This window comes from Grus americana, chromosome 1 (assembly GCF_028858705.1).
Source record: "Grus americana isolate bGruAme1 chromosome 1, bGruAme1.mat, whole genome shotgun sequence".
Lineage (NCBI taxonomy): Eukaryota > Metazoa > Chordata > Aves > Gruiformes > Gruidae > Grus > Grus americana.
In genome coordinates this window covers 73,906,406-73,927,189 of record NC_072852.1, presented here as the reverse complement: position 1 = coordinate 73,927,189, position 20,784 = coordinate 73,906,406, and the positions used below count along the sequence as shown (strand labels likewise).

Below are 20,784 nucleotides of genomic sequence, written 5' to 3'. Positions count from 1 at the left end.
GACATACTTTAGAGAAATGACTATTCAAAACTGCCCTGTGAAGTAAGTGCTTAAAGTATAAAGTTGGTTTCTGGCTTTCTTTTCTCCCTTGAGTTCATTGCCCTCAAATGCTTAGAATGGTGGCTGTATTCAATCACTGCTACGTAGTCCTGGCATGTTAAAAGCTGTTTCATGACAACATGGTTAGCAGGTAGGTGGTTTTGCTGCTTGATTTGTCCAGCAGTTTACTGTAAGTGAAACAACTGGCTCAGGGTAGATGCATGTCTGCCATTGTTAAGGCCTCATTCTTCCCTCTGAGTATCATATCCTTAAGACTTCAGCGGAAGCCAGGAAGCAGAATAGGGGCTTTGTGTTGACTATAGAGTTAGTTTATCTCTCACCATTTGCATCTTGCTCTGCTGTTCTTAAATGCAACGCTTCATTCAGTGATTCTTTTTTCTTTTAATCCAGCCTTCAAGAATGCGTTTCATAACAGCTCCCATCTATGGGATAATTATGCTTAGTTAGCTGTACTCAACAATGATGATTTCATAACATGCCACAAACAGGTGCCCATTAAATTCCTTTATTGGAGACAGAAACATTGCATAATTACAGATTTGATGAGGAAAACTGCAAATAGTATAGACTGTTTCTACTGCCAGCAAAATACAGTTATTATAGGATTTATAGACATACAAATATAAAGTGTTTCTTTCATGCCAGATGGTCTGTACGTAACAATGCCATTAGGAGCGCTTAATTGTGCTTCTACAAAACCTTTAGAGAAGAATGAGGTAGAGTTTCCTGTAGTTTATCCAGTATTTTTTCACACATCTGTCCTTTACTGCTTTTATATGCTCAGATCCTTGTAAAGTACCCAGTTAACTTTAACATTTGAGAAAACAGAGACCCTTCAGAGGTGTTTACTTCTCCCTCTTTAAGTTGCTAATTTCCCACTGCTTATATGCTACAATTCCAATAACTGCTACTGCACCCTTCTAAATGCCTTGATGGTCAGGGACAGTGGGACATCTGTCTTTCCAAATTTACCGCTTCAACACAAATTGTTTGCAAATAGCTGCAGATAAAACTCTTACTTGTCTCCATCATGGCAAAGAACCTTTTACATTCTGTTACTCTCTACTATAGTGGCCAAGCTAGAGTCCAAGCCATGTCTCCAGGAGACGAAGCGAATAGATGTCAACATTCTCCACTATGGAATAGAGTTAATGATATATTTGTCTCCTACTTGCAGTTCTAGTCAACTACTGGGCCATTAGAATATGAATATAAATTATGGGAACAGAATAGGCCACAGACCCACAGGAAACAGCTTCTGACTGTTAGATCAGCTGGAGTATTTCCTGTTTGTTTTCATCTAATATTTTACTGCTTCATGACATATAAAAGTGTATTGTAGGTTTCAGTTCAGATACTAGGGCCCAAGTTATGAAAATGTAGGCACAGATGTAAGTATTTAATCAACTGAATAAGAGCATTCTTAAATAGCAACAGCAATCTACCATCCTGCTAGACATTTGGTATACCTGGGGAGTCTCTGTTTTGGACTGAATGAGAATGGTTATGACGTTCTTCTGACCTCCTGTTTTGACTGACTTGATGGGTAATTTCACTCTCATTCCTTAGCATGCCTGTTCTGGAGACAGAAGACTTTGCACTTTACTCTTTGCTCTGGCATTTGATGCAAGCGCTTAGTACTTACAAAAAAAGCCAAGAGTGCACTAGTAGGGTACAGTAGAGAAAAAAACCCTGTTATTTCACCTGAAGAGGTCACAATTCTAGCGGTGACCAAATCATAAGGAAGAGGGGATTTGGCATACAGGAAGAAGGTGATTACATAAAGAACAAGAATGTTTGCTTTCTTCTCATAACTTACTGAGACATGATAGTTTGAGAGAATAGTTCAGTGATACTGTATCAGAATTCTAAAATGAAAAGCAAAATTTTTATAAAAAGGTGCAAAATTTAGAAGAGTCCATGTTCACATCTTGATCACTTTGATCATAAAATGAAAGAAAATCTGCTCCTGCAAGATAGTACTGCCTGAGATAACTTCTGAGCTCCTCCACACTTAAATGACTGCTCTAAGCCTGACTGAATCAAGTCCTATAGTTAGCACTATTAAGAGAACCAGCTCTTAGAAACTTTCCCAACTCTTGCTTAGAAAAAAAAGCACTACACTTATTTTATCTACTATTCCCTGCATATCTCTTTGGTAAAAACCAAAAATGATCAGTGTCAGAAAACCATTTGGAACACTGTAATTAACTACTTCCACAAAGTTGTCTTCTCTTTTTCTACTTTAATTTTATCCAGCAGATATTTTAAAGACTTTAAAATTCTATATCAAGGTCTTAAATCCTCCTTAAGGTCTTCCTATGAACGTGAAATTTAAGATTCTTTTTTTAAAGCATGGCATAAGAATTCAGGATTGTGGTAAAAATCAGACACAATAAATTAAGTTTTAATATAAGCAAACAGCATAAATTCATGTTCAGAGAGACGGACGAGGATCTAGCCATGCTGTTATTACTAGTGAATTTAAACAACATTATTTTTAGTAAATTTGGGTGTGGCTAACCTTGCTAGTGTGATCAATGAGATTTATTTCTAAGCTACTAATTCCAAAATTTTGTCCCAAATCTAAGGCTTGACTATTTTAATTCAGTATTGTTCCACACCTGCCAAGCCCTAATGTACCTGACTCTTCTAGCTCAAGGTAATGGATGTTAGTTTTGCTTATGGATTTGGGGATATATTTGCCAGCTGTGCTATAGATGGTACTCAGATTTCGCATAGTCGGGAAATATCCTGGAATTCCCGCTAATAACCATCATGCTTAAAGCAAGGCATGGACAGATGGATTGCTACAACAGTATTTTTCACCAATGCAATGGCAGTACTCTCTTTTGCTATTATGACTAAAATTACAAATACTTATTAAGAAGTTACTTAGCTTAAATGATTTAGGACCTGTGAATTATTTTTCCAAATCTTGAGGACAGTGACAAAATAGAGTAAAACACAGCTCTCTGACTTTTCCCAATTGCTAAATACTGCAGTTCAGAAAATTTGTAATTAAGAGTAAGAGGTCTGTCTCAGTGCTACATGATGAAGTGTACTTCTAGAACAGTTGTAATCTAATGACTCTACATTGAGAAATACAATACTTCCTTCAAGCATCACTTTTTAAATAAGATAGCACTGTTTGTGAGGTGGAGGTGTATTCTCTTTTCAAGATCTTTCTGTATGCTACTTTATATTTTACTTGTTTATGGGTTCATACAGCAAATCTTAAATATATTTCTTATTCAAATAACATTTTTCTCCTGCATAATCAAGATACTTCCACTCTAAAGCAATCCTTGAAATGCTGGACTTTACATGACATCTTTCTCTGCTGCTTAAAAAGCTTTCTGGAAAGCTTATTTGATCTATAGGAAAATATCTTTTTATGCAAAAGTTTGGATTAGAGTTAAAAGTTGTGTAAGTGGTAGTACTACTACTACTCTGCACTTACAAAGAGGTTAGATAACTTGTCGAGGGTCACAAAGTCAGCGGCAATCTGTTCAGGCATTATATGTGCAGGTGGTAAAGTGCAATTCTGATCCCTGAACACCTGCAAGATGAACAAAACACTTTTTTTTTTTTAATGGTCACTACTGCTAAAAGCAAAAAGAGTGTAAAATTTGCTTAAATGATCACTTTTAGATATAAGACTAGGTGACATCATGATAGGAGGCTGGGAAAAAGGGGTTGCAAGTCTGTGCAGAAAGGAGAGAAAGACAGCAAGGAGCAGCCCACCTCGGGGCATGCTCAGACATCATTTACACCTGCCCACCTCTCAGTATATGAGCTTGCCACTAGAGCCTTAAAACTTACTATCAGTAGTGTGAATCCCGTGCAGAGAGAGCAAATGTGCCATAGTCTGGCAGGCTGCGCTACCATCTCTGTATTCTATTTCATAGCAAGACATATCAACACTAAGCAATCTGTTCAGATTATGCAGATTGTTTTGGATGGGTCATTGAATTCAAGAGAGTTCCCCCTCTAATTAGGTGGCTATGAGGTCAGTCCCAGCTGTTTTTCTGTCTGCCTCCTTGGAAGACCATGTATTAGACAGACACTTCAAATAACTTGCACTCCAAATGACTCTTTCAAATATCACATTTTTTTCAAATTACCCTTCTTCATGCCTGAGGAAAAAAAAGTACAAAATAAGTATACAGGAGAGGATCAATGATACCTCTCTGTTGAATTAGGTAAACCCTAAGCAGGAGTTTATCTAGAAAGAGGAGGAGTGGAAGACAATTACTTTTTGACTGGAGATAGTTGAACAGGTGTAAACAATGGCTGGGCAGAGAGATCTCTCACTATCTTGTTTTTGTCTTATCAGACTTCCCTTCTATATCCAAGAAAGATCATATTTGCTTTGCACTGCTACAGACTGAACAGATTATCTACCCTAAGGTGGAACCTTTATTAGCATTCTCACCAGAGTCTGTCACTGTAAATTCTCAGCAAATTTGCCCTCATTGTAGTTAAGAATCTAGTTAAGTAATGCCAGTTGCTGAAATCATAACTCTTGGCATCAGAACAGCTTGTATGAAATGCCAATTTCATGAAAAGTTCTCTCATTTGAAGGACTTCTTTCCTATGCATGAATCATACTCACCAAACTGAAAATTAAAGACATGCTCAATATTGAAAATAATAATCAAAAGAATGAAGGGGAGAAGAAAGAACATACGAAAATTAGAGTTCGTTATTATCATTTTAAAGTACCAGTGTTTGTAAAACATAAGCATGTGAAAGGCTGAATCTCATTTGATCAACCCAATTAAACATTAAATAATTGCAGCCAATTATGCAAATATCACACAACAATATTAATTTGTTGATCTTTTTTGAACAGTCTCAAATTCTCCTAATGTTAGACTATCTTATGTCTTAAATGATCAATTAGCAGAACCATAACTAAGTGATGAAGAATGGATAATTGCCTAGTTATGATGTACCATACTCTTTCTATGTAAATCTGTTGCAATTAAACAAATAGGGCACATGGAGAAAAGATGTGCAGATGTTCTTTTACCATCTATTATCAGCTCAGGGAATACCACAGTTCCATCCTAAATTTTACAGGCAAAACCAGGGAGAATGCAATACCAAATACTCACTATTAGTTATACGTATTATTTTTTTCCTTTGGTTAACAGGATAAAAAAGCCATGGCAGAATGCAGGGTAGGACAGCATGCAACACCAGAAGAATTTTCTGCATTATACTGACCTGTCAGCTCCCTTATTAGGTCTTAAAGTTTAAAATCTAGAACCTATTCACCTGGATGCCATTTGGAAACAAACACAACTTTGAGTTGACACACCCAGAGTAAAGCAATTAACCAAGACGTTAAAGACAACAGTTAACATACGTATAGTATATGTTTTCATTCTTCTCTGCTAGAAAAGTCTATGCATTTCTTTGGGTCATTCCAGTTTCAATTCTCATCATTTTGAAGTCTCCATCAGCTCAAAATGTGCAGTAAAAGGAAAGGTGTCTCTCTTGTCAGTGCAGGAAACTGTGCAAACCACAATAAATGAAAATGCCTGGTTTCCTCACATTAAATTACTTGCATCCAATTTAAGAAGAGTTCTACACAACTTTTAGGTTTACACCGCAGTAAAATAATTCTTCTAACTGGTCCTTATTCATTCTGACTAGTGATTAGATTACTGCTGGTATACTGCTGCTTTCATGGGGATTTTTGATATATGATACCTGTCAACTCTATCAACATCCTGAGATGTTAAGGTATCATACAACCACTTTGCTGTGTATCTGAAGTTAGATATTTCCACTTTTCCTTTTGCTGCTAAATCTGAGATGAACATAAGGGGATAGATTAGATACTTCAGTAACAGGAAGCCACATGTGGTTGTTCATGACATAATCTTTCTAGAGTTCCATGCCACTAACTCTAAAGGCACTCTTTAGTTTTGATACTTGTCTCATTGGATAAAACTCTCTACCCCACATTGCGTCTTGACATATTCCCCATGTTAGTTTTTCCACCTATCTAATTAAATAAAAAAGAAAGACTACCAGCAGCTTATCATACATAGTAAGATACTGAACGAAGACCAGCACACAATACAGATTCAAATGGTCAGAAAAGCAGACATACAATACTATTGCTACTGTAAGTGAAACAACATTTTGTGCTTGCAGTTGTATTCTAAAGAGAAAACCATCCAACAAATTTTAACAATGGTTACATTGTCAGAGAGAACCTTCAACTGTTCTTCATTAAAAGATCAGATTGGACTGCAGTGAAAGATAGTAGAAGTCATGATTTGAGAGAACAAAGGAAAGTGGTGGCTAAGTAGGGGTTGTCTTTAAAATCTGACCAAAATTGAACAGGAAAGCCACAAGGCTACTTTTCAGCAGATGTGTAAGGCATGGATAGAATCACAGAATGGTTTGGGTTGGAAGGGACCTTAAAGTTCATCTAGTTCCAACCCCCCTGCCATGGGCAGGGACACCCTCCCCTAGCCCAGGCTGCCCAAAGCCCCATCCAACCTGGCCTTGAACACTTCCAGGGAGGGGGCATCTACAGCCTCTCTGGGCAACCTGTTCCAGTGCCTCACCACTTTCACCATAAAGAATTTCTTCCTTGTATCTAATCTAAATCGACCCTCCTTCAGCTTAAGGCCATTACCCCTTGTCCTATCACTACATGCCCTTGTAAACAGTCCCTCTCCAGGATGGTCTATTAGAAATTATATTTTGCCTTTTTAAACTAGGTTAACAAATGCCAGTAACTACAAAGGACTTATAAAGCATGGGAGAGACACTGTTGGGTCTTAAAAAAAAAATAAAGTGCTGAATATGTCCATTAATACTGGTGCATCTCTACTGCAAACTATGGCAATAAATGTTGCAGTTTTACTTCTTGTAGGACTCCATTAGTGTCAAAAAAGTTCCACCAGTTTTATACTGAAGTAGCACTTTGGAACATTGATACAGAATATAGTGATCCTTTTTGGCAAGAGATATCTTAAAGCTGTTTGACAAAGCTGTGTGCAAAAAGGGAAAGCTAATAATTATGACAGTATAATTGCTAGCGAACATTTGCAAAAGTTATTTTCCTAACTATGGCCTACATGCTCTATATTGCTTCCAAATAGTATCAAGACTGCATTTGAGACAGTAGCGGTATATGAAGAAGTATGTGCTTAATCAGAATGAAAACAGAGTTTGAATGAAATCTCTTTCTTTCTCATGCTAGATATTTTCTGTTGACAACATAGCTTGTTCCTTAATAGGAAGGCTCTATTAAAATACACATGTGTCAATGGAGGCTGGATACATTTCACAGCAAGCAGTGAAGGGTACAAGAAAAACATCTTGCTGATCTAAATTATGTGACTGGATGATGAAAGAAATTCTTCAATCCAAAGGTTTGGTTGCTGTGAAGAGTGGTTCAACTTTCACAGCCACAGTTGTCTAATCTTATTTTCTAGACATTCGCCTGGAAGGCAACACTGTGTACACAGCGCCCAGTTCTGTGCTAGGCCAAAGGGTAATTCTTGTGTCAGCAGGGCCTGACCCAGCCCTGCAACTCATGTATGGAAGGATGTATTCAACTATTAGAGAGGTATGCACTGCCCAAGCAGCCGCTGCATATCCCCATGGAGGGAAAGGCAATAGGCCAACAGGGAGCATGTTGCAGACTAGATCAATTCAGAGAATTTTGGCCTAAAGGGCAGAGCTGTTACTTGACAGAGCATGAGGGGATCTAGAAGGCTGTGCAGACTCAGGAATCTCCCATACAAGCAGAGTATGAAAGGAAAGAGCGTGTGACTAAATTTAATTGTTTCCCAAACACAGAGCAAAAAGCAGAATAATGTCAATAGAACTCTGTGGCCAACTAACAGGCAATGTCTTTGTGTTATATGACAACGTGCTCTGCTGGTGATGGCAGTTAAAACAAACCAAACAAACTGAAGAGCAGTTGAAGAGCATTTTACAAGATTTCAGGCTGTACATAAGACACAAGGAGGCACTAAGAAAACCATTAGGAAAGTTCTATTGCTAACATTTAGCACCTCTACCAAGAAGACAGGCTTCTACCAACAGGATCACAGTAGAAATCAAAATGATTGTGTTCACATTCGCAGGATTGTGGAAACAATCATCCTGGGGAGCAAATTGATACAGAAACTATGCTACGCACAGGCAGCTACAGAAGTTGTCATTATTCAAGTCTGTGCTGTCTGGAGGGTCTGAACTCTTCCACCTTCACGACACCAGCACTGCCCAATCGCTGTCTTCTCTTCCATACTGAAACAAAGCAAAAATGGAGTTTAAGAATAAAAGTTAAAAGTACAATTATGACAATTTCTTAGGTCTATCCTCAGAAAGATTCACATCCACCACCCTGATGGTAGTTTACATTATTTCTTATGCCTTTACTTCTGTCTTCGATTTGAGCAATGCCTAAATGCAGCTTGAAGCTTTATCCATCTTCCAGTAAGTAGACTAGGAAAAGGCAATACTGATACTCACTAGAGATGATACAGAATAGTCCTGCTTCACTAGAGCTTTCCATCAATTTAATACAGTTATTCCCTGAGGTCAGTTCACTAATTCATTCCTAAGTATGCCCTGCTCAAGCTCCAATACACACATTTGTTTTTATTTCTTTTTATTTTCAAGGTGGCTTTTTATTAGAGCATTCTGATTGAATGTGAAATAAAACCCATCACAAATACCACAGAGTACAATTAGAAAGAATTCTAACCCAAATAAAGCAAGTCATCTTTCCATACACAAACCAACAGGATCACCAGGCAGAAATGAAGGCAATCTACCACATGGAGCTGTATCCCTTCCAGGGGAGGATACAGTCCCAAGGCAGCAGTTTTGGTTGTTAAACTGGCTCCATGTTCTAAAGCTCTTTGTCACCAGTCCTGTAAACAACACTCCAGAGAGCCCCCAAAACACACATAGGGCTCAAGTATGTAAGTAAAGCAGAAGTGGACAGACTAGTGACAGATGAAAGTTGGGAGCCCTTTCCCTCATAGTACCATCTTCAGGGAGCTTGAAAACACTTTTCACCAAGGAATAAAGATTAGTTTTTAGAGCCTTTATGTAGGCTGAAAAGATCACTTCTCCAGAGAGGATAAAAGGAAATTCCTCCAATCCAGGTTCTGCATCAGCAGAGAAGGAGATAATGGGACTTTAAAGCAGGGAAAAGACGACAGCTCCAAATAAGGATGAGCTGAAAAACGTACTTCCAGATCCACAAAGGAATGATGCTCAGTGCGCTTGTGTTTTACTGTTTACTCCAGCAGGTAAAACCTCTAAATGACCTCCACATGTATCACATCTACTTTTTCTTTTCATTACTAATTCTGCTGCTCCTGTTTTGCAGTCTGCGATGTGGTTGACTAAACACTGGTACAGTGGTACACAGGACCTTGGATGAATTACTTGTTCAAAGGATTTCCAGTTTACATTCCCAGATGTCAGTGTGGTTGCCTTGGGAACTCTAACCAAGGAAAAGCATATGTATCATTAGTTTAACCACAAAGCACTGGATTACCCTCGTGTGAGGCAATTTTATTGAGGATGGAAGCAAAGAGAGAAAAAAAGAGATGTCTTTGACCTTCATATCACTGCTTCTCAGAGAAAAGGTGGTACCCCCACCTCCCCCAAATCAGAAAGCAGGCAAAGGCCAGGGGATTATTTGTAAGTTTTGCTGGCTTTAGGTAGTAGTATCATCTAATGCTCTGATGCTGACTTCAGAAGTTGCAAGGACTGGTCTGAGTTGCCATTTGACTATGGTTTCAACCTGCTTCCAGAATTAAAAGGGGAATGAAGATGTTCTACCACAATCAGGAGGTTTTCATTCTGGAAATAAGATGAGATTTACCTTCCTTTTCTGATTCTGTTAAAGACTTTGTGACCTCAAGCTAGTCAATCCCGTCACTCTTTTTCCCCTCATAGGTGCTGCTTTGTGAAAATTGAGACATCCATTCTCCTTCCCTGGTTGTTTTCCACTGGCCTACCCATTTAGATTGTGCAACTTTGAGAAAGATAGGGGTCTTGACTGCAGTGTTAAAATGTATTTTATATCATGTAGCATAAACAATATATCTTACCTTCTATCCATCTCTTCCATTCTGATCTACGCTTTAAAGGACATAGCAAAAGCATGTTTATTCTCAAAACATGGAATGCAAAACCACAAAAACATCTGCATGGTATTTCACTGAGTGTATTCCCAGAGAAAAGAATCTCATCTCTAAATCTTCTAACTGAAGCAGTTATAGAAGACAGTGTACTGTGACTAATTCATTCATAAGCACACACCATTACTGTATACAATGTAAATGATTTAATCTAAAATCTTTATCAGCCTTTCATAATCATGATTTCCACTCAGTGATAGGAAGGGAAATGTATATCGCAGTGCTACTACTGTCTGTCTCAATCGGCATGAGAAATTGCATCAGTTCTGCCCATGAGTTTCTAATTTGTCACTCTAGCTCTAGTTCCACTGAACAGCTGTTCAAATCCAAAGACATCCTGTTGAACACAGAAGACTTGTAAAAGAACAATGAGCAGCATGAAAACCGACTTGGAAACACAATCATGAAGATAATATGAAAATGTTAAAAAAGCATGTATTGTACACAGGGGAATCGTTATAATGATACTGGATATGGAGCTCTGCACCTCTTGGTCACAGGTTCAAATGCAGGACAATGTTGGTACTCAGAATTTTTACTTTTTTACAAATGTCCATTGTCCAAGATTAAATAGATACATTGCCCTAGTTCAGGCAACAGCACATCACAGAGACCAAAGTTGTGTTTGGCTGTAGTTTCCATTGCATTATATTCTTCAGAACTTGAATGTTCTTTGGAATAACTGCCTCAGACTGTCCAAATGGTATGACAATAGTCCAATGATACTGCAAAGAGATCTTTTACTCTTCCTTCCTGGTAGAATATATAAAAGATCTTTGTGAAAGATCCTGAAAACTCCCCTGACATTGTAAGAATATTATATATTTAATTTTGTGTGTTGCAGCATTGTTTTCTGTAAGACAACCTGGGATCCATTTGGATATGAGCTCATCTCTCCACAGATAGGAAAGCACAGAAACACAATCAGCAACCAGCGATTGACTCTTAAAGGGGAAGCAGCCATCATTCTCTTTAAAACCATGTTTCTAAAAAGGAAGTGTTCTAACTCTCCTGGCTTTTTTAAAGAAGGAAGAAAACCCAGAAATAAGCATCTATATAATAGTCCAGCACTTCCCAGGAGCGATGAATTTACTCTTGGCCTGTAACTGATGAACACATGGTATGTACGGAGCTGTAAGGCAAAAAGGTCCATATGTGTAGGTGTAAAGTGAAAAGGTCCAAGAAAGATAACGGTTAGAAGAAATCCACTCTTTTTCAGCCTCCTCCTGAGCCTTGGTTGGGAGGAGAAGGAGCAGGGTGATGGGGGAGGGCATGGGAGGAAGCCTCAGGGAGCAGGCTGGATAAATTTGTCTTAATGATCCACTCACTCTCTATTGGCCAAGGGAGAAAGACACATATTCCAGTGTTGTCTTCTGAAACAGAATTCTGGATTTCATGAGCTAGTCTTCTAGAGAACAAACCAACACAAACTGCTAAGGCAGTACCTATCCCCACACGCAACACTCAACAAGGAGCTAGAACTGGCCTCAACTCTTTCTGATGCTGAGCTGTTCCATGACTGCAATTAGAAGTGATCAGTGGACACTCAAACTGACCACAAATTGTTGAAGGCCCTAACATATATTGCAAAAGCATCATCTAGACATCAGAAGGTAACACAGGAGTTACACAAATGTTTTTAGACATTAAAGATAGATATTTGATATACTAACAAGATGGCTTCAATACAGAGCAGAGAGCTATGGAAACAGTGATCAGTATGCATCACAATGAAAAGTGTGTCAATAAAATCAGCTTATAGTCAGTCCCTGAAATAAATCTGGAAATACGACAACAAGAAAAATAAAGTGATGGACACTAACATTTATTTCAGATAGGTGTATCAGGCACTTGGGTTGAGAAAGATGAAATAAAACTGTGTTACGCAGTGGGATTCTGGAGAAAAGATCCTGTGTATTCTCATATACTAAGCCAATACAAATGTTATCTAAGAACCTTTTCAGCCAAAAGCTAAGAACGTAGAACAGCAGCCATCAGACTTGATTTGAAGAAATCTTGACAATACTGCCAAGCAGCTGCTATTAGATTTTAAATAAAGGGGCTTGTAACTTGCCGAGACCTACTTTATCCCTAAATCCCCCATACCACAAACTACACTAAATAGGGAAAGGAAAACAGGCAACTAAAATAAGAAGGGCCATCATATTCTACTCGTTGACTTTAACTGAAATGATATTGACTCCTTCACTCAGACGTGAAGGTCAAACACAGATTCCAAATAGACTGTGATATTTAGCAAACCAAAGAGGAAGGAACTGTTTTAAGAACAAAAAGTGACCGTGTGATTGGAAAGACGCTGAGAAACAGAAATGGTGATCAGCTGGCTGCGCACAGTGAGTGCTTACTACTTCACCCATCTCTATTGATTAGCTTATATTCATTTGTGATCGTGGTTATTAAGATGCTTCATCTAGTTTTTCTCTTAAAAAGGAACCTACAAAAACAGGACTGGATTTCACTGATAACAGTAGTATCTTACAACTCTCATCCAGCTTCCAAACAGGGAAAAAAATATATCACTCTCCATCAATAGCATACTTTCTCAAGGGAAAAAAAAAAAAAAGAAAGAAAAATAAATTGATAAAATAAACCACACCAAACAAAAGAGCCTATATTATTATATAATGGTGCCTATAGCACCACTATTAAAAAGACTGTTTTCTGATGTTCTCAAATTTTCACCTTTTATTATTTTATCTAGTTAAAGAAGAGGAAGCAGCTTACCTGGATATCACTCAGCTTATTCAGGAAACGGGTTGTTAACTGAGGTCCATTCTCCATAGTTGGAATGTGCCAATGCTGTCATTGAATGGGGCGGGGAGGAAGAGAGAGACAATAACATATAATAATAGCTTTATATACATATTAATGCCTTAAGGTCACTAAGAATTTTAATAAATATTTATCAAGCTTTCTAGCCCTCCTTTAAGTAGGGAAAGATTGTTGTAATGATTTTTATAGGAAGGCATGCTGAGCCAGTGAAACATTAGATTAGTTGAACTGTTATGCTCTTTTTAAACAAAGGCTAATCTAAGACTTCCAAAAGATCTGTCCAAAATGGAGAGGAGAGTATATTGTACAGACAAGAGTAGAAATACTATATACAGCATTTCTTTTCAAAGTATATCATGTAGAAACAGTGATAGTACTTATCACTCAGCACCTTGATCTCTCTCATGTTATCTTAGCATCTGATAATATCAATACATTTACTCCATCTTATTAGTTCAGGAAGTATCACCTTACAGACACTATATTTTTCATATTTAATGGAACAAAGCACATCCATGTATGCAGCTGCAATAACCCAGCTTTCTGAACTAACTTTGTGCTGGCTAAATAGCATCAAGTCAGCTTAACAGGCTGAACACCTGTGGAATTCCACCTGTACAGGAGAAATCTCCCATATGGTGTATAGTAGGTGGAAGCAGCTGTGCACCCTCCTGAAACAGCTCTTCCATCAGAGCTGGGTTCCCTGCAATGAGGGGTGAAGAAGAGATGAACTTGAAAATGACAGAATGCAGTGGCTCAGAAATTTGGTTCCTTGCAAAGGTCTTTCCCCGTCTCACCTTTCCCAGGTACTTTAACTTTGGAAAAAATGTTCAAGAAAAGAAACATGGGAGAATGTATTTTTATATATTTTCAAACAAGCTGGGAACTTTCCCCCCGCAAGGAATTGAGATGTTATGATTTTAACTATTAAAAAAACCCAGAAGATGAGAGGGATAGTTCTCTTCTGACAAAATACTAGTAACTCACTTGAGAAACAACGTACTGACACTGTTCATCTTTCCAGGAGCCTCTGGCAGCACTCTTTTTCTAACTTACTTGGGTTTTTTTGCTTCAGCTGCAATTAATTATGATAAAATTCTGAAGAAAGATGAAAAGGGGGAAAAAAAAAGGAACAAAAGAGAGAGACATTTTCTTACCTTGCCCTTATATAAGATTTTAGAGATAGGACATACAATACAAGCTGTTCCAGCACCAAACATCTCCTTTACTCTGTCCTCTTCCAAGGCAGCTGTCAGGTCACTCATGGTGATGTATCGCTCAGACACTTTAAATTCTCCCTGCACAAGAATAATCAACCATAAAAATTGTAAAAAATGGTTTGGCTTTTTGTTTTCCATGTTGAAACATCTCTAATAGAGCTATTAGCCTAGTGGCAATCAGTCAGTTTTGGCTGTGATCTTGTGATCTTTTCAAACCTCCCAGTATCACACAAGATAGTCCCTAATCAAAAGAATGATCTTCAAGGAAGCCAGTGGTTTGCCAGATCTGATGCTGATGAGTAAGTGGCACTTCACTCTGATTTGGTACAGAATATCAATTTTGCATTAGGGAATAACACAACAGAATTTGCCATGGGTTATGTGACACAGGATCTGACTGCTCATGGTCTCTAGCATGCTAGAGTTTGTACAAAATTACTCAGTTATGTCAAGAGAGCTTTACATTGCACAGTCGGACAATTCCTAAGCAAAATACATTCTGTTAATTCCACTTCCAACTAGAAGTGATACATTTCTTTAATCCCTGGTGAAATTCCACACTGTAGCCTGCACACAGCTGTCACATACAAAAATTAACTGTACTGCAGGTATGAGTAAAGCAATTCACATTGGACGGTCTTAACATAGGGAGTGTTTTACCTTCTACAAGTGTTGAAGAATGCATAGCAAATGATTGAATGCATAGCAACTGACCCAGGTGATGTGTTTAAAGAACAAAAATAAACATCAAACTCTGACATTTTCATTTCATGAATTTACGTGGACTTTTTGTCCTATCAGACTAAACTAAAGCTTAGCCCTTGTTTTATGTGCAAGTTTTTAACATGAAACAGAGGTGCTTACAATAGCAAAAAATATGAGTGGCTCTGGTCAGGATAGTATTTGGAGAGAGAAGCATGTAAGCAGAGTTTCAGATAGGTTAGGGAATGGAGGTCAGGAAGAAGAGAACAACCTTTGTGAGACTAGAAGACACCTAATTATTCAAGAGGACTGAGGTGAGAGTCTGGTATCTCACAAACAAGCCCTATCAACTGGGAATATCTGTCTGTCGTGTAAAGGAGACAGGACTGAGAAGTTTGCATGCATAGCTGCACTAGGGGAGTACCAATACGAAAAAAGATGCATAAGAGTTCAGTGCAGGCCAACAAGCGGCACACAGGCATCACAAAGTACATGCCTAGCTCTCTTCACTGCAAGTTAGATTTGACTGATATTACTGTGAACTGTATTTCAGGAAGTCTTTCAGCTACAGGTGGTGGGAAGCTGAGTTAATACCAGGGGGAAAGCATCACACATGCCTGTGTTATTCTTGTTACTCCTCCCTAAACATAAGCCTGGCCAGGAGACAGGATACTGGGCTTGATGAGCCGTTGGCTGTATAGTATTCTTATCCAAGACACAATAAAACCTTTGAATGCAGTACAAACAGAGTGAACAGTTTGCTGCATTTCAACATAAAAGGTAGTCCCAAGTGTCCAAATAAGTGCTTGGATGGCTACACTACAGAACTGGAGTGTGGAAGCAGACAGATGACTTCAAGATTGTGGCTGGATTTAGGCTGCATGCTAGTTATTAGAAATAAGGGTGGAACCATGAGAACTAAGTAGAGAAACAGTGTGCTGATTACTGAAGGATAGCTGTGGTCACGCACGGTAATTGTTTGTTTCCTTGCTTTAGGTTGCTAGTAGCAGTGTATTTAACGAGAATTTTCATGTTAAATACTACACGGAGCTACTTTAACATGCTTGGCATTGTTTTGTGTGACAGGTGTGGGTATTCTGTTGATGTGGCTGGGAATCTAGGCATTAGCATGCCCTTAGTTCCCATTTAGGTTAAGAGATTTGACCAGATCAGTTGAACTTCAAGATACTGAGCACCAGGAACACTTACTTTTGTCAATGTTATAACATGATAGTTTAAACCATTACTGCGAAGGTCAAAACACTCACCCAGTTGCGTGCCAGATCCAAAATGCTTTGTCTTGTCACTCCTGGAAGGATGATGCCATCTAAAGGTGGGGTTGCCAGTTCATTCTCTGTCAAACATAAAAAAACCACTGGTTGACAAACAAAGAAACAAAAATAACATTTACTGATATTACACCAAACATGAAATTAAAAAGAAGTCGAATGATATCAGAAATGTTCCCTACCCAGTAAGATGCAACATTTATCAGAGTTCTGTAAGAACACACATTACACAAATTCAATTCTAGGAAGTTGTTAAGTGTTTGGAACCTTTTGAGCACACTTCAGTTGGTGGGGAAGAAACACATTTAATACATTAATAAATACATGGCTAAAGCCTAGTAGTAGGTTTTATTCCTCAGTGTATGATGGATTCACTGTATAACTACTGGGAATCACTGAATGGCTCAGTCTTCAAATTCAGAATAGAGAGGCAGAAGGGAAAGCCATGTCTAATAATCCCAGGGCAGATCATGACTTTCCCTGAACTGCTTTACTTAATTTAGGAATATAGGGTTCAGTATACCTACTTCCTAGCATTAATATGAAACATCTACCAGAAATTTTGAGCCTCATTTACTGAACAAGCAAAGCAGTGGAAACCTTGCCAAATGCATCTTGAGGGGAAACTTCCTTAATGATCTTTAGTCTTAGTCTAGACATTCTTTTTCCCCTCCTAATTTCCTCCTTACACAAAAAGAGCAGTCCTAATGAAATTCCAAAAGCACCTACAATTCAAATTGTTCAACCAGCTTGGTTAGTTAGCTTGTTTTTCTTGTTTGCTTTTGGGGGAGAAAAAAAAAAAAAAGATAAACATTCATCTAACATAACTAACGGAACAATAGATAAATGGTAAGCCATACTTGGTAAATACTTAAATTACAAGACAGAAGTTTGTATGTAGTCTTTGTTCTTTCATCTGACGTTTTCAGCAAATCAGAGTTAATCTTTTCCATTTTAAACCATCACTTTCATTTTAAACCATCACATAGCATATTCAGTGGTTTCTATTATCAGAGAATACTAAGCATTTTCTCTTTCAGACAGCCAGGCTTTTTTAAGACAGTCTCAAAGTTGCACTGAGAAGTGAAGACATCCACAGTCTCTCAGTAATACTCTTCATATTTTTTTTCTAACCATTTTCTCTTCCCAATGAGAATCCATTATCTTTCTTGATCTTAAAAGGATACTATCCTGCTCATTAAATCCACAAACCATTAGGGATTTTGATTAATTTTTACCTAGGTCACATAAAAGAACAAGATATATACCTTCATGTTTTTATTATGCCCCCTTCTCCCTACCCACAGCAAATCACTGAATCCAGGCCTGTTTGAACCAGTCTCAAAGGAGAAGCTGTCTTTAAAATGTTTCTATTTCTATAGGTCCCGTGAAAACTTGCAGTTGGGTAGAAGAGAGAAACATGGCATTCATCCGTGGACAGAGAAAGCAGATTGAGCTCAGCTGCTTAATACTCTGTTTTCAGCAGTCAGTTATATAATTCTGTGCACAAACACTGCCTGCCAGCCAGTGTATACACAGCTCCAGACTGACTGCAGCATGGGCTCTCTCCTGGATTTAGTTGTTCAGACTAGAAGTTTTTCCTACCTATGCTTCCATGTTCCTTTTGTGACGACCCATACACACATAAGTAATAGATGTAAACTGCCATGCCAAAATGTATAAAAAAAGGTGCCCTAGACAGGCTATATATTCTGCTCTGGTTTGACTAACCAATAGTGCTGTTCCCTAACCTGTCCCAGGCTCCTAAGCACAGCAGTGGTCTCTTCTTTCTCATACAGTCAGGAACAATAGCTTTCCCTTTCCGGAGTCTGTCTAGCATCGCTCCTAGTCGTGATGCCTGTCTGGTCCTAATTCTGGCACAACTATCGAAAGAAAAGGACCTAAAATCTATTCATGAGCCACAGGGCTCACTTGATTCTGAACACTGAAAACCTGATGTTCTGCATTTGTGACTGAGTCATATACAAGTGCTCCCCTTTCTCTAACAGAAAATTTCAAATAATGTGGACCTTAATACTGAAGATTGTGACTAAACACTCTATTTGGTGATTTTGCTACAGATCTTGGCCAGAACCTGTTCAAGCTCAACAACATACATTAATTGATTTGAGCTAGTTCAGAAAGGTGCCAGGCCAAACCAGCCACCAAACAGCACTGAGCAGACAGGACACGGGAGTCTCGAAACGTTTCAAACAGCCTGCTCTGCAGAATTTTGTCAAGTATGCATATGATGCCTACCAGCCTGGGGCCACCCAAGGAACATCTGCTGCCCTGGTATCCGGCAGAGATGATAATGCTATACAACACAGCATGCCAAAAAGCTCATCTTCTCTGTGAATCGATGCCAAACTAGGTTCCATATGACACCAGTTTGTCCATCTCCAAAAAGACAGACTGTGAGCTCACAGACTCCATTTGCCTTCTGAATTATTTTGATGGGCTAAGAGCCTTAAAATGTATAGTAGCAAAAAAAGGGGGGGAAAGGCATTTGATTCTCTTCAGTTGACTACCGTCATTGTTATAGTAGTAGCACTAGCAGTCCAGCATCCCATTATGCCAGGCATGCTATAGGCATGCTGTAACAATGGAACTCCAACAGAGTGTCTAAAGGAATTTTTAAAATGAGGTCTTGCATATTACACAGCTTCCATTTTTACACACCTGTATTTATGAGCATATAACAGATAAGATTCCAAATGTGGGATGCCTTCAGTACTAATGACACTATAGCAACACTAAGAAATTCACCAAAATATATTTTACGAAAATGATAACAGATATCAAGTGAACTTCAGGGTCAAGGAGAACCCAGGGAACCCTGATTACACTATTATTAATAGCTGACTTCTGCTCCCAGTTTGTTCTGGACCTTTCTATTTATTTCTCCTTATTTCCCTCCGGCTTTTCTTCTACTCTCCCCTCATGCAATCACTCTGTCTTTGCCTCTCTGTTGATTTACTTTCCTCAATTACTTTCCCCTCCTTTTCTTTGTCTGCCATCTCATTCATCTGCTGCTCTCCCCTCCATGCTATTGCTATTGCTTTCTATTACAGCAGAGGGTGCAATCCTTATTTTATTAATAGTTTACTTGTACAAGATACAAGTAAACTATCTTGTTTATCTTATCTGCTGTCTCTGCAGCACAAATAATCCTCCACCTACAGAACACTAAGCAAACTTGCCTGATATTTTTCCTGAGTGTTCCAGAGAATCTTTTAACATATTTAATTTTTATGTAAGCTATTTTGAAGTGGGCACTCTTAATCCCCATTTTAATAAGGGCACAAAAATATTAAGTAATGCCTGAATGCTGTTCACAATGCCTTAACATTAAAGCTAGAAGTAGAGCCCAGATGGTTCCAAATCATTCTCAAGAAACTGAACTTTTGGAAAGTGCACACAGATTTCATAGTTAACAACATTCAGGTTGGACATATGTTTAAATTTTAAGGTTTATCATAAAGTCACATCTATATTCTAGGCAGAAGAACAAACGTTATTAAAGGAAGCTGGTTTCATTGTTAATATCCTCTTGGGATTGTTATGTGCTCTGAAGAGGCATGTGGAAGGGGCTGTCGGGTGACCAGAATTTTTGTTTTGTGAACATAAACTGTAAACAGTATTTGATGAATGAAATAACACACTCCTGTATTTATGCAACAGCAGGGATCCAGATTTGGTCATATCATAAGCCTCAGCCAGAGTAGCAGTGGGCATACAAGAGCAGCATAGAGCTTGTCATGTTATTTTACTAGAGATGGAGTAGTTTCCTCCCTTACTCCTTCCTCAATGTTACAAATGAAACATTTTTCCAGACTCCTCCTGCTGCCCTAGACAATGTGTCATGTTTAGTAACAATGCTGTAACTGAAAATATATCGCAAAGGCTTGCAAGAAAAGCCTACTCTCATTGGAAGCGTAGACGTCCTTTAGTCTAGGCTTTACTGGGCTAGGTCTTTGATTTGTCATACACCAAGGACAGCAGTTCAGACTACTCCACAGTGACCTCTGAACACACAAAGAAGAGCATTTTCCTTTTGATGATAATCTGTAATTTCTGGCTCACCATTTTTATGTTAGATCCCTCTCTCAGCTGCAGAATTTGCATAAGAAAACAAAAAGACAGCGTAAGTAAGTATCCTTTGTGAAGTGACAGAACACAACGGCAAACACTTTTTAAATCACAATGTAACACCATAGGCAGGTATGTGATGACGCACTGGCAGTAAGAGTGATTGTTAACCAACGGTATCATAAATTAATCATTAATCGACACACCGGGAGACAGCAATGATGCTAATGACCATGTCGTGCGAAATGGCAGGTTTGCCAGTATACAGTTAGCTTGGGTGGCATGAATTACAAGTTGTTTGCTATGGCCACCTCACAATAGTACTATTCAGTAGTGGACTGGTAACACAGTGATTGGCAGATCTTTGGAACAGTACGGTGCTGCAGCTGGATAATTCCAGCATATTCCTGTTTTAAGTACAATGAG

The 20,784-nt window shown here is 38.5% G+C and overlaps 1 protein-coding gene across 2 annotated transcripts in view; it reads right to left on the bottom strand.

The window, feature by feature from the left end:
• Positions 1 to 549: 549 nt before the first annotated feature.
• The window catches only part of BCAT1 (branched chain amino acid transaminase 1), a 69,145-nt gene continuing 48,910 nt past the window's right edge, over positions 550 to 20,784 (bottom strand). Inside the window, exons 8-11 of one of the 2 annotated variants that reach the window (XM_054803419.1) lie at positions 16,246 to 16,331; positions 14,213 to 14,353; positions 13,008 to 13,082; positions 550 to 8,349 (exon numbers count right to left, since the gene is read on the bottom strand). In XM_054803419.1, the coding sequence (XP_054659394.1) occupies positions 8,308 to 8,349; positions 13,008 to 13,082; positions 14,213 to 14,353; positions 16,246 to 16,331 (344 nt within the window). In that variant the 3' untranslated portion in view covers positions 550 to 8,307. The remainder of the gene's footprint in view (positions 8,350 to 13,007; positions 13,083 to 14,212; positions 14,354 to 16,245; positions 16,332 to 20,784) is intronic. The other variant, XM_054803498.1, reaches the window with a different exon arrangement.